The sequence below is a fragment of the Mustelus asterias genome, unplaced genomic scaffold, assembly GCF_964213995.1.
Source record: "Mustelus asterias unplaced genomic scaffold, sMusAst1.hap1.1 HAP1_SCAFFOLD_379, whole genome shotgun sequence".
NCBI classification, from domain to species: Eukaryota; Metazoa; Chordata; class Chondrichthyes; order Carcharhiniformes; family Triakidae; genus Mustelus; species Mustelus asterias.
Window position 1 is genome coordinate 166,189 of NW_027590335.1, and position 12,388 is coordinate 178,576.

The following is a 12,388-nucleotide window of genomic DNA, read 5'->3' on the forward strand; positions in this document are numbered from 1 at the left end:
CTGTAAAGCTCTCTATCAGATCGCTCAGTGACCTCCTCTTTCAGAGAGAGAATATTCAGCCTTTTCTCATCATTGTCTCCCCTCAGTCCTACTCCATGGAAAGGTGTCCACACTTTCTCCAACCCCTTCAGAAAAGGATATTTTCCAAAACATGGAGACCAAAGCTAATCTGTTTGAAACAAAGTGCTCTGTATTTGTGTCTAACACATTTCTGTCTTCACATAGGCTGATTGCTTCTCCAATGAAATCCATCGCCTCGACACTATGACAATGACGTGGAGCCTGGTTAATGCAAAGGTCAGTCAGTGAGTGAGGCGAGCACGGGGAGGGGAGAAGGTGCATGTTCTGGACCCACTGTTAAACCATTCCAGCCTTTCCCGAGCTCAGCATTGCAATCATCAACATGTCTCCGAGACCCCTGAACAATAATGTCCTTCGTTATCTGGATGACAGTTTAAATTCCTGAACTGGATCCCAGCAGTGACAACGCAATTTCCCCAGCGGACTCTGCTCCCCCACTGCTGGGCATACCCTCCCCCACCCCGCCCCCAATCCTGCCGGAGTCCCCACCCCCAATCCTGCCGGAGTCCCCGCCCCCAATCCTGCCGAAGTCCCCGCCCCCAATCCTGCCGGAGTCCCCGCCCCCAATCCTGCCGGGGACCCCGGCCCTCCCGCATCCAGCCGGGGACCCCCCCCCCCCCCCCCGCATCCTGCCAGGGACCCCGGCCCCCCCGCATCCAGCCGGGGACCCCCCCCCGCATCCTGCCAGGGACCCCGGCCCCCCCGCATCCAGCCGGGGACCCCCCCCCCCCTGGACTGGTCATTCAGAGACCCAGGTTATACCTCAGGAGACATGGCTTCAAATCCCACCACAGCAGCTGAGGGAATTTAAGATCAGTTAATGAGCCTGGAATATAAAGCTAGTCTCAGTAATGGTGACCACGAAACTATTGTCGATTGTCAGAAAAACTCATCTGGTTCACTCATGTCCTTTAGGGAAGGAAATCTGCCGTCCTTACCCGGTCTGGTCGACTTGTGACTCCAGAGCCACAGCAATGTGGTTCACTCTTACCTGCTCTCTGAAATGGCTGAGCAAGTTACTCCGTACAGGGGCAGTTAAGGATGGGCAACATTGTCAGCCTTGCTGGTGATAACCACATCCAATGGGAGAATAAAGAAAACAGTCCAAATATTTAAAACCTGGCTGCTCAGGTTTCCTCCCACAGTCTGAATGACGTGCTGCTGGTTACGGTGCATCGGCCATGCTAAATACTCCCTCAGTCTACCCGAAAAGGCGTCGGAGTAACTTCATTGCAGTGTTAATGTAAGCTGACCTGTGACACTAATAAATAAACTTTAAACTGCCAGATTGGTTTTGCCAGTGTTCAGTGTGAAAAGTGCAGTGATTTAATTCATTCTGAGTCATCGAGGCGATGGCGCCATTGTCAGGATTGGATTTGGCAATTACTCTTTCAGAATCATCTCTCCATAACTGTCTCCCTCTCCATCCATTTAATTGATTCAGTAAAGTGATGGAAGGGTCATCGACAGCGCTATCAAGCAGCACCTGCTCAGCAATCACCTGCTCAGTGACGCCCAGTTTGGGTTTCGTCAGGGTCACTCAGCTCCTGACCTCATTACAGCCTTGGTTCAAACATGGACGAAAGAGCTGAATTCCAGTGGTGAGGTGAGAGTGACTGCCCTTGACATCAAGCTGCATTCGACCGAGTGTGGCATCAAGGAGCCCTCGTGAAACTGGAATCAATGGGTATCAGGGGGCAAACTCTCCGCTGGTTGGAGTCATACCTGGTACATAGGAAGATGGTTGTGGTTGTGGAGGGTCAGTCATCTCAGCTCCAGGACATCTCTGCAGGAGTCCCTCAGGGTCGTGTCCTCGGCCCAACAATCTTCAGCTGCTTCATCAACAACCTTCCCTCCATCATAAGGTCAGAAGTGGGGATGTTCGCTGATGATTGCAGAATGTTCAGCACCATTTGCGACTCCTCAGATACTGAAGCAGCCCATGTTCAAATGCAGCAAGATCTGGACAATATCCAGGTTTGGGCTGACAAGTGGCAGTAACATTCACGCCACACAAATGCCAGGCAATGACCATCACCAATAAGAGACACTCTAACCACCACCCCTTGACATTCAATGGTGTTACCGTCACTGAATCCCCCACTGTCAACATCCTGAGGGTTACCATTGACCAGAAACTCAACTGGACTCACCACATAAACACAGTGGCTACAAGAGCAGGTCAGAGGCTGGGAATCCTGCGGCGAGTAACTCACCTCCTGACTCCCCAAAGCCTGTCCACCATCTACAAGGAACAAGTCAGGAGTGTGATGGAATACTCCCCACTTGCCTGGATGGGTGCAGCTCCAACAACACTCAAGAAGCTCGACACCATCCCGGACAAAGCAGCCTGCCTGATTGGCACCCCATCCACAAACACCCACTCCCTCCACCACCGACGCTCAGTAGCAGCAGTGTGTACTATCTACAAGATGCACTGCAGCAATTCACCAAAGATCCTTATACAGCACCTTCCAAACCCACGACCACTTCCATCTAGAAGGACAAGGGCAGCAGATAAATGGGAGCACCACCGCCTGCAAGTTCCCCTCCAAGCCACTCACCATCCTGACTTGGAAATATATCGGCCGTTCCTTTGCAGTCGCTGGGTCAAAATCCTGGAATTCCCTCCCTAACGGCATTGTGGGCCAACCCACAGCACGGGGACTGCGGCGATTCGGGAAGGCAGCTCACCGCCACCTTCTCAAGGACAACTCAGGATGGGCAATAAATGCCAGCCAGCGATGCCCATCTCCCACGAATGAATAAAAAGAAAATTGAATATTCCAGTTGGGCGAACTAGCTGAAACTTTGTGCAGTAGTAACGCTCCAGGAATAGTAGCAAGGCACCATCTGCACCCTTTGTGAAGATTCTGTCTCCATCAATCACTCACTCTATTCCATTCAGCACAAAAGGACCTTGAATGGCTCCTTGAGGCGCTCACATCCAAAGAATTGTCACGATGTAGAACGAGGCCATTCGGCCCATTGTGACTGTACCGTCTCTCCAAACGAGCATCGTGACTCAGTGCCTTTTCCCCTGCTTTTTCCCCTGCTTTTTCCCCTGCTTTTTCCCCTGCTTTTTCCCCTGCCTTTCCCCCTGCCTTTCCCCCTGCCTTTCCCCCTGCCTTTCCCCCTGCCTTTCCCCCTGCCTTTCCCCCTGCCTTTCCCCCTGCCTTTCCCCCTGCCTTTCCCCCTGCCTTTCCCCCTGCCTTTCCCCCTGCCTTTCCCCCTGCCTTTCCCCCTGCCTTTCTCCCTGCCTTTCCCCCTGCCTTTCCCCCTGCCTTTCCCCCGTGCCCGTCCACATTGTTTCTGTTCAAATCATCACCTGGTGTAACTGCAGCGTAGACTCTTCACAGACACCTCCTGATCTCATTGGTTACGTGGGATCTGAATGTGTCCCACACTCTTGAGCTGCACCCTCAGCCATCATTCTAATGTTGCTACGGACAGGAGCTCCTGCTGGGAACTTGGTGTTTGATGTGGTTTTACATCTGAAAGTTATTGTAGACTTTAATTACATTCTGTCACCTATGCAGCCCAGTACCACAACCAGTCATGTCTTTTCCTGAGCTGTGCTTGTGACTGGAAGTGTTTTTGAACCTTTCCACTGTGTAGTTTGGCTGCTGGGTACATGGACATTCATGGACATTTCATGCATGTTGCTGATGTGACATAATGGGCACAAATGTTTTTGCCACGGGAGACTAGTCATGTTGGCATTGCGGTCTCTCAGTATTCTCTGATCAATCTTGTCCTCCTGTCACCACACTAGACTGTTTTGTTCCATAAAATGGCTGCACCAACGAGCTGCTGGTCTGATCTGAAACCCTGGCTGGGCGCAGTGCAGTGGTTAGACCCTGTTCACCGTGGCATCTTCCTCCGATTCCTCCTCCTTCCCTTCACACCTTCTCAAGGGCAATTAGGGATGGGCAAGAAGCACTGGCATGGCCAGCGATGCCCACATCTGGTGAAAGAATAAATAAAGGATCCATTTCTGTTTGACACACACCATGCCACACGCAGTCGTTAACTGCAGCACAGCCTGTATTGCCTACTTGGTCCCATCTGCTGATTGACAGTCTCTGGTCAGTGAAACAGGTATTTCAGGGTGAAAAGTTGATGCAGATATGAATGTGAGTATAGTGTTTCCAATAGCTGAACGGGGGGGGTGGAGGGGGACTGAGTATATGCAAAAGCCTGGTTTGTGGCATTGCAAAAATGGGGTCGTCTCAATTTACACCTCAATCTTCAATACATTTGTGCAGTTTTTCTCTGAATTGTTTGTGTGGAAGGATGCCTTTAGTGCCAGGGGCTTGGACGGGGCAGAGTTTGTTCAGTGTGTCCAAGAGTGCTTCTTGAGGCAATATGTAGATCGTCCAACTTGGGAAGGGGCTATCTTAGACCTGGTTCTGGGAAACGAGTCGGACAGGTGATTGGTGTCTCAGTGGGCGACCATTTTGGGAACAGTGATCACAATTCTATAAGTTTCAAGATACTTATAGAAAAGGATAGAAGTAATCCCAGAGTGAAAATACTAAACTGGGGGAAGGCTAACTACGAGAGTATTGGGCAGGAGCTGGGGAATGTAAACTGGGGGGCGGCTGTTTGAGGGTAAATCCACATCCGATATGTGGGAGTCTTTTAAAAGTCAGTTGTTAACATTCGGGACAAGTATGTCCCTGTAAAAATGAAGGATAAAGGTGGCAAGGTTGGGGAACCCTGGATGACAAGAGAGATTGTGAGCTCAGTGAAAAAGGAGGCATACATAAATTTCAGGAAATTGAAAACAGACAAGGCTCTTGAGGAACACAAAGACAGCAGGAAAGAGCTTAAACAGGGGCTTCGGAGGGCAAAAAGGGGCCACAAAATGTCCTTGGCAGGCAGGATTAAGGGGAATCCCAAGGCTTTTTATGTGTATATAAGGAGGAAGAGGGTAGCTAAGGAAAGGGTGGATCCACTCGAGGACAGGGGAGGGAATTTGTGTGTGGAGCCAGATGAGGTGGGTGAGGTCCTTAACGAGTACTTTGAATCAGTATTCACAAAGGAGAAGGATGTGGTGGATGGTGAGTGTAGAAAGGAGGATGCTTTCATTCTCCGACATGTTGGGATAAAAAGGGAGGTTTTGAAAAACAGTAAGGTGGACAAGTCCCCAGGGCCAGATAGGGTCTATCCCAGAATACGGAGAGAGGCGAGGGAAGAAATTGCTGAGGCCTTGGCCAAAATCTTTGTATCCTCTTTAGCCACGGGCGAGGTACCAGAGAATTGGAGAGTAGCTAACATTGTTCCTCTGTTTAAGAAGGGAAATTACAGCCTGTGAGCCTTACATCAGTGGTGGGGAAATTATTGGAGAAGATTTATCAATGTTTATCAATCGAGGGATTGAGTTTAGGAGTCCGGGGATAATGATGCAGCTATATAAGACCCTCGTCAGACCCCACTTGGAGTACTGTGCTCAGTTCTGGTCGCCTCATTACAGGAAGGATGTGGAAAAGATTGAAAGGGTGCAGAGGAGATTTACAAGGATGTTGCCTGGATTGAGTGGCATGCCTTATGAGGATAGGCTGAGGGAGCTCGGTTTTTTCTCCTTGGAGAGACGAAGGATGAGGGGAGACCTAATAGAGGTGTATAAGATGTTGAGAGGCATAGATCGGGTGGACTCTCAGAGGCTTTTTCCCAGGGTGGAAATGGCTGCTACGAGAGGACAAAAGTTTAAGGTGCTGGGGGGTAGGTACAGGGGAGATGTTAGGGGGAAGTTTTTCACACAGAGGGTGGTGGGTGAGTGGAATCGGCTGCCGTCAGTGGTGGTGGAGGCAAACTCAACAGGGTCTTTTAAGAGACTCCTGGATGAGTACATGGGACTTAATAGGATGGAGGGTTATAGGTAGGCCGAGAAGGTAGGGATATGTTCGGCACAACTTGTGGGGCCGAAGGGCCTGTTTGTGCTGTAGTTTTTCTATGTTTCTATGTAAGATTCTTAGGGACAGGATGTACTCACATCTGGAAGAGAATAGGCTTATTAGCGATAGGCAGCATGGTTTTGTGAAGGGGAGGTCATGTCTCACAAACTTGGTTGAGTTCTTTGAGGAACTGACAAGAAAAATTGACCATGGCAGGGCAGCGGATGTTGTGTACATGGACTTTAGTAAAGCCTTCGATAAGGTTCCTCATGGCAGGCTGATACAGAAGGTGAAATCATATGGGATCCGAGGTGAGCTGGTAAGATGGATACAGAACAGGCTTGGGCATAGAAAGCAGAGAGTAGCAGTGGAAGGATACTTTTCTAACTGGAGGTCTGTGACAAGCGGTGTTCCACAAGGATCAGTGCTGGGGCCTCTGTTGTTTGTAATATATATAAATGATTTGGAGGGAAATGTAGGTGGTCTGATTAGTAAATTTGTAGATGATACAAAAATTGGGGGAGTAGCGGATAGTGAGGAGGATTGTCAGAGGATACAGCAGGATGTAAATCGCCTGGAGACCTGGACCGAAAGATGGCAGATGGAATTTAACCCGGACAAATGTGAGGTGATGCGATTTGGAAGGTCTGCTGCAGAAGGAAAGTATTCAGTAAATGGCAGAGCCCTTAGAAATATTAGCACAGAGAGGGATCTGGGCGTGCAGATCCGCAGTTCCCTGAGGTGGCAACTCAGATGGACAGGGTGGTCAAGAAGGTGTACGGCATGCTGGCCTTCATCGGTCGGGGAGTTGAGGAATTGGAAAATCATGTTGCAGCTGTATAAGACTTTGGTTCGGCCGCATTTGGAGTATTGTGAACAATTCTGGTCACCACACTACCGGAAGGATGTTGATGCATTGGAAAGGGTGCAGAAGAGATTTACCAGGATGTTGCCTGGTTTGGAGGATATGGACTATGAAGAAAGGTTGAACAAACTTGGATTGTTTTCACTGGAGCGTCGGAGGATGAGGGGGGACCTGATAGAGGTTTACAAGATTATCACAGGCTTGGATAGAGTGGAGAGTCAGAGTCTTTTTCCCAGGGTCGAAGGCTCAATTACTCGGGGGCACAGGTTGAGAGTGAGGGGGGGAAAGTTTGAAAGAGATGTAAGGGGCACGTTTTCCACACAGAGGGTGGTGAATGCCTGGAACGTGCTGCTGGAGGAGGTGGTGGAAGCAGATTCTATAACAACGTTCAAGAGGCATCTGGATAGATACATGAATAGGCAGCGAATAGAGGGATATGGACCACACAGAGACAAGAAAGTATCAGAGAGGCATCTGTGTCGGCACAGACTTGGTGGGCCGAAGGGCCTGTTCTTGTGCTGTTCTTTGATGCTATTCAGCCTCTGTTGTCTGTACTAGCTGTCAGAGCAGTTTGCCTGCAGCACATTCTTCCATTTGAGATAATAAATACCTCGTGAATGCCTCGATTGCATTTGGAGGTTTGTCCATGGATGTGGAATGGGGCTGTGACAATTTGTTGGCCTCCACCCCATGCAGAGAGCATGCCGAACTGTTTGAAACTGTCCAGAAATGGTCAGCACTCTGAGGGTAACTATTTATACCAAGGCTCTGATGAAGCCTCGCTGCACCCTCTAATTATAGCAGCTAAACAGAAGTGCTGAAAGACAGGCCACAGAAATATCGCTGCCCTCCTTGGGAGGGAAGTTGGGGAACAACTTCTCTATTCCCTGGCAAGGTCAGTGGTTATTGCTGATTCCAGATTGCCCCAAACGTGACTGTTGTGTTTGGCCTTTGAGGGGCACATTGCTGTGGGATTGGCCAGACAGGGCAAGGACAGCAGATTTCCTTCCCCAAAGGACATTAGTTGTGTTTTACCGTTAACCATACTAGCTTTTATTCCAGGTTTATTTCATTAAATTCACCAGTTGCTTGAACTCTTGTCATTAGTTCATAACTCTGGACCATTGTCTAATAACTGAGCTGCAGATTCCCTGACGGGAAGGTGATTGGAGGGAGGGAGTGGATGTCAGGAGCAGTGACAGAGATTCGAGCAGCTTGCTGACAGCAGATTATTCAGCTGCACTCACTCGACAGCTGCTCATTGTGGAGTCCTGATCCTTGGAAAGGCAAGTGAAGGGGGTGACACTCAGCCAGCCTCTCAGCTGGCCCCTCGCTCAATCCTCACATTGCACAAGTGAAAGCAGGACAGCCACTGCTCCCTCCTCCTGTCACTGCTGCATGACAGAGTGAGTGTCACATTGCTCTACAACAGACCCTTGTGGTGACATTGTGTGACCAGGGAATGTGGAATACAGAGCAGATGGGGAGAGAGAGAGACAGGGTCACAGAGGGAGGCTGCGTGACCTCTGTCTGAAGAGCGCACAGCCGTTTCTGTTTAGGCAGTCCAGGATTCTGTTATACTGCTGCTTCAGTCCAGTTTGACTTTAGGGACAGGTACAGTACGGGGATATATACACAATCTTTCCCTCTCCCAGCCGCTCTGGAGCACCTCAAACCAATTGCTGCACAGTACTGCTGCACACCACTGGGTGTCAGTGGCTGTTCATCATCCTGTACGGACGACACAGCTCACAACACACTCACTCATTTCCCCCTCCCAAGCTCCAGCATTTTGCTGCTCCAATCTGTGACTATTCTTCATCTTTAACCAATCCCCTGTCTCTGGACTGAGAAGAAGGTAAGAAGTTTAACAACACCAGGTTGGTGTGGCTTTTGCTGCCAAATAAACCTGTTGGACTTTAACCTGGTGTTGTTAAACTTCTTACTGTGTTTACCACAGTCCAACGCCGACATCTCCACATCCTGAGAAGAAGGGATAGTTTAATCCCCTGGGAGTGTTTATTGAGAACAGTGCTGAAGGTGCTTTACTCTGTATCTAACCCCATGCCGTACTTGTTCCGCGAGTGATGGGGGACAGTGTAGAGGGAGCTTTACTCTGTATCTAACCCCGTGCTGTACCTGTCCTGGGAGTGTTTAGAAACATTGAAAAACTACAGCACAAAACAGGCCCTTCGGCCCCACAACTTGTGCCGAACATATCCCTACCTTTTAGGCCTACCTATAACCCTCCATCCTATTAAGTCCCATGTACTCATCCAGGAGTCTCTTAAAAGACCCTATTGAGTTTGCCTCCACCACCACCGACGTCAGCCGATTCCACTCACCCACCACCCTCTGAGTGAAAAACTTACCCCTAACATTTCCCCTGTACCTACCCCCCAGCACCTTAAACCTGTGTCCTCTCGTAGCAGCCATTTCCACCCTGGGAAAAAGCCTCTGAGAGTCCACCCGATCTATGCCTCTCAACATCTTATACACCTCTCCTCTCATCCTTCGTCTCTCCAAGGAGAAAAGACCGAGCTCCCTCAGCCTATCCTCATAAGACATGCCACTCAATCCAGACAACATCCTTGTAAATCTCCTCTGCACCCTTTCAATCATTTCCACATCCCTCCTATAGTGAGGCGACCAGAACTGAGCACAGTACTCCAAGTGGGGTCTGACGAGGGTCTTATATAGCTGCATCATTATCCCCGGACTCCAAAATTCAATCCCTCGATTGATAAAGGCCAGCACACCATACGCCTTCTTAACCACCTCCTCCACCTGCGGGGCTGATTTTAGAGTTTGATGGGGGACAGTGCAGAGGGAGCTTTACTCTGTATCTAACCCCGTGCTGTACCTGTCCTGGGAGTGTTTGATGGGGGACAGTGTAGAGGGAGCTTTACTCTGTATCTAACCCCGTGCTGTACCTGTCCTGGGAGTGTTTGATGGGGGACAGTGTAGAGGGAGCTTTACTTTGTATCTAACCCTGTGCTGTACCTGTCCTGGGAGTGTTTGATGGGGACAGTGTAGACCTTTACTCTGTATCTAACCCTGTGCTGTACCTGTCCTGGGAGTGTTTGATGGGGGACAGTATAGAGGGAGCTTTGCTCTGTATATCATAGAAATCATAGAAACCCTACAGTGCAGAAAGAGGCCATTCGGCCCATCGAGTCTGCACCAACCACAATCCCACCCAGGCCCTATCCCCACATATTTACCCGCTAATCCCTCTAACCTACGCATCCCGGGACACTAAGGGGCAATTTAGCATGGCCAATTAACCTAACCCGCACATCTTTGGACTGTGGGAGGAAACCGGAGCACCCGGAGGAAACCCACGCAGACACAGGAAGAATGTGCAAACTCCACACAGACAGTGACCCAAGCCGAGAATCGAACCCTGGGCCCTGGAGCTGTGAAGCAGCAGTGCTAACCACTGTGCTACCGTGCCGCCCTGTGCTAACCCCGTGCTGTACCTGTCCTGGGAGTGTTTGATGGGGGGACAGTGTAGAGAGAGCTTTACTCTGTATCTAACCCCGTGCTGTACCTGTCCTGGAAGTGTTTGATGGGGACAGTGTAGAGGGAGCTTTACTCTGTATCTAACCTCGTGCTGTATCTGTCCTGGGAGTGTTTGATGGGGGACAGTGTAGAGGCAGCTTTATTTTGTATCTAACCCTGTGCTGTACCTGTCCTGGGAGTGTTTGATAGGGACAGTGTAGAGGGAGCTTTACTCTGTATCTAACCCCGTGCTGTACCTGTCCTGGGAGTGTTTGATGGGGGACAGTGTAGAGGGAGCTTTACTCTGTATCTAACCCCGTGCTGTATCTGTCCTGGGAGTGTTTGATGCGGGGACAGTGTAGAGGGAGCTTTACTCTGTATCTAACCCTGTGCTGTACCTGTCCTGGGAGTGTTTGATGGGGACAGTGTAGAGGGAGCTTTACTCTGTATCTAACCCTGTGCTGTACCTGTCCTGGGAGTGTTTGATGGGGACAGTGTAGAGGGAGCTTTACTCTGTATCTAACCCCGTGCTGTATCTGTCCTGGGAGTGTTTGATGGGGGACAGTGTAGAGGGAACTTTATTCTGTATCTAACCCTGTGCTGTACCTGTCCTGGGAGTGTTTGATGGGGGACAGTGTAGAGGGAGCTTTATTCTGTATCTAACCCTGTGCTGTACCTGTCCTGGGAGTGTTTGATGGGGGACAGTGCAGAGGGAGCTTTGTTCTGTATCTAACCCTGTGCTGTCCCTGTCCTGGGAGTGTTTGATGGGGGACAGTGTAGAGGGAGCTTTACTCTGTATCTAACCCCGTGCTGTCCCTGTCCTGGGAGTGTTTGATGCGGGGACAGTGTAGAGGGAGCTTTACTCTGCATCTAACCCCATGCTGTACCTGTCCTGGGAGTGTTTGATGGGGGACAGTGTAGAGGGAGCTTTACTCTGTATCTAACCCCATGCTGTACCTGTCCTGGGAGTGTTTGATGGGGACAGTGTAGAGGGAGCTTTACTCTGTATCTAACCCCGTGCTGTCCCTGTCCTGGGAGTGTTTGATGGGGGACAGTGTAGAGGGAGCTTTACACTGTATCTAACCCCCTGCTGTACCTGTCCTGGGAGTGTTTGATGGGGACAGTGTAGAGGGAGCTTTACTCTGTATCTAACCTCGTGCTGTACCTGTCCTGGGAGTGTTTGATGGGGGACAGTGTAGAGGGAGCTTTACTCTGTATCTAACCTCATGCTTTTCATGTCACAAAACCCCCTCTCTCTCCTCCCACCCTCTCTCTCTCTCTCTCCCCCGCTCTCTTTTCCCACTCCCCACTCTTCCCCAACCCCCCTCTTTCCTTCACCTCTCTCACAACACCCCCCCTCGCTCTCCTTCCCCCCCCTCGCTCTCCTCCCCCCCCTCGCTCTCCTCCTCCTCCCCCCCCTCGCTCTCCTCCTCCTCCCCCCCTCGCTCTCCTCCTCCTCCCCCCCCTCGCTCTCCTCCTCCCCCTCGCTCTCCTCCTTCCCCCCGCCCCCTCGCTCTCCATCGCAGGGTAATCCAGCACGCTGGCGAGACTTCCACTCAGCGACAGTAATGGGCAGTCGGATGTACGTGTTTGGGGGCCGTGCGGATCGATTTGGTCCGTTCCATTCCAACAATGAGATCTACTGTAACCGTATCAAAGTGTTCGATACGGAGACCAATCACTGGCTGGATTCTCCCACCACCCAGCTTCTCCCAGAGGGCAGGAGGAGCCACTCTGCGTGTAAGTAACCTCGGGGCGAGGGGTGGGGCGATTGATGGGAGCAGCGAGAGTGCTGGATTCATATTGGGAGCTTCATCCAGAATTCCAGTTCCTCGCCACCTCTCCCTTATTGTTAATTAAAAAGGGGATGCGGGGGAACAGGTGGGGAGGTGGGTTTGAGAGCAGGGGGAGATCAGACATGATCTGATTGAATGGCGGAGTGGCTCGAAGGACTGAATTTACCCACTCCTGCTCCTAATTCCTATTTTCCTGTGTTCTATATAAATGATATAAATGAGATTGTGGAGAATGGGAAGCA

The 12,388-nt window shown here is 50.5% G+C and overlaps 1 protein-coding gene across 2 annotated transcripts in view; it reads left to right on the top strand.

Moving 5' to 3' along the window:
- klhdc3 (kelch domain containing 3) overlaps positions 1–12,388 on the top strand; it is a 129,274-nt gene that overhangs the window by 63,873 nt on the left and 53,013 nt on the right. For both annotated transcript variants that reach the window (XM_078204548.1, XM_078204549.1), the window contains exons 5-6: positions 226–297; positions 11,877–12,090. In XM_078204548.1, the coding sequence (XP_078060674.1) occupies positions 226–297; positions 11,877–12,090 (286 nt within the window). The remainder of the gene's footprint in view (positions 1–225; positions 298–11,876; positions 12,091–12,388) is intronic.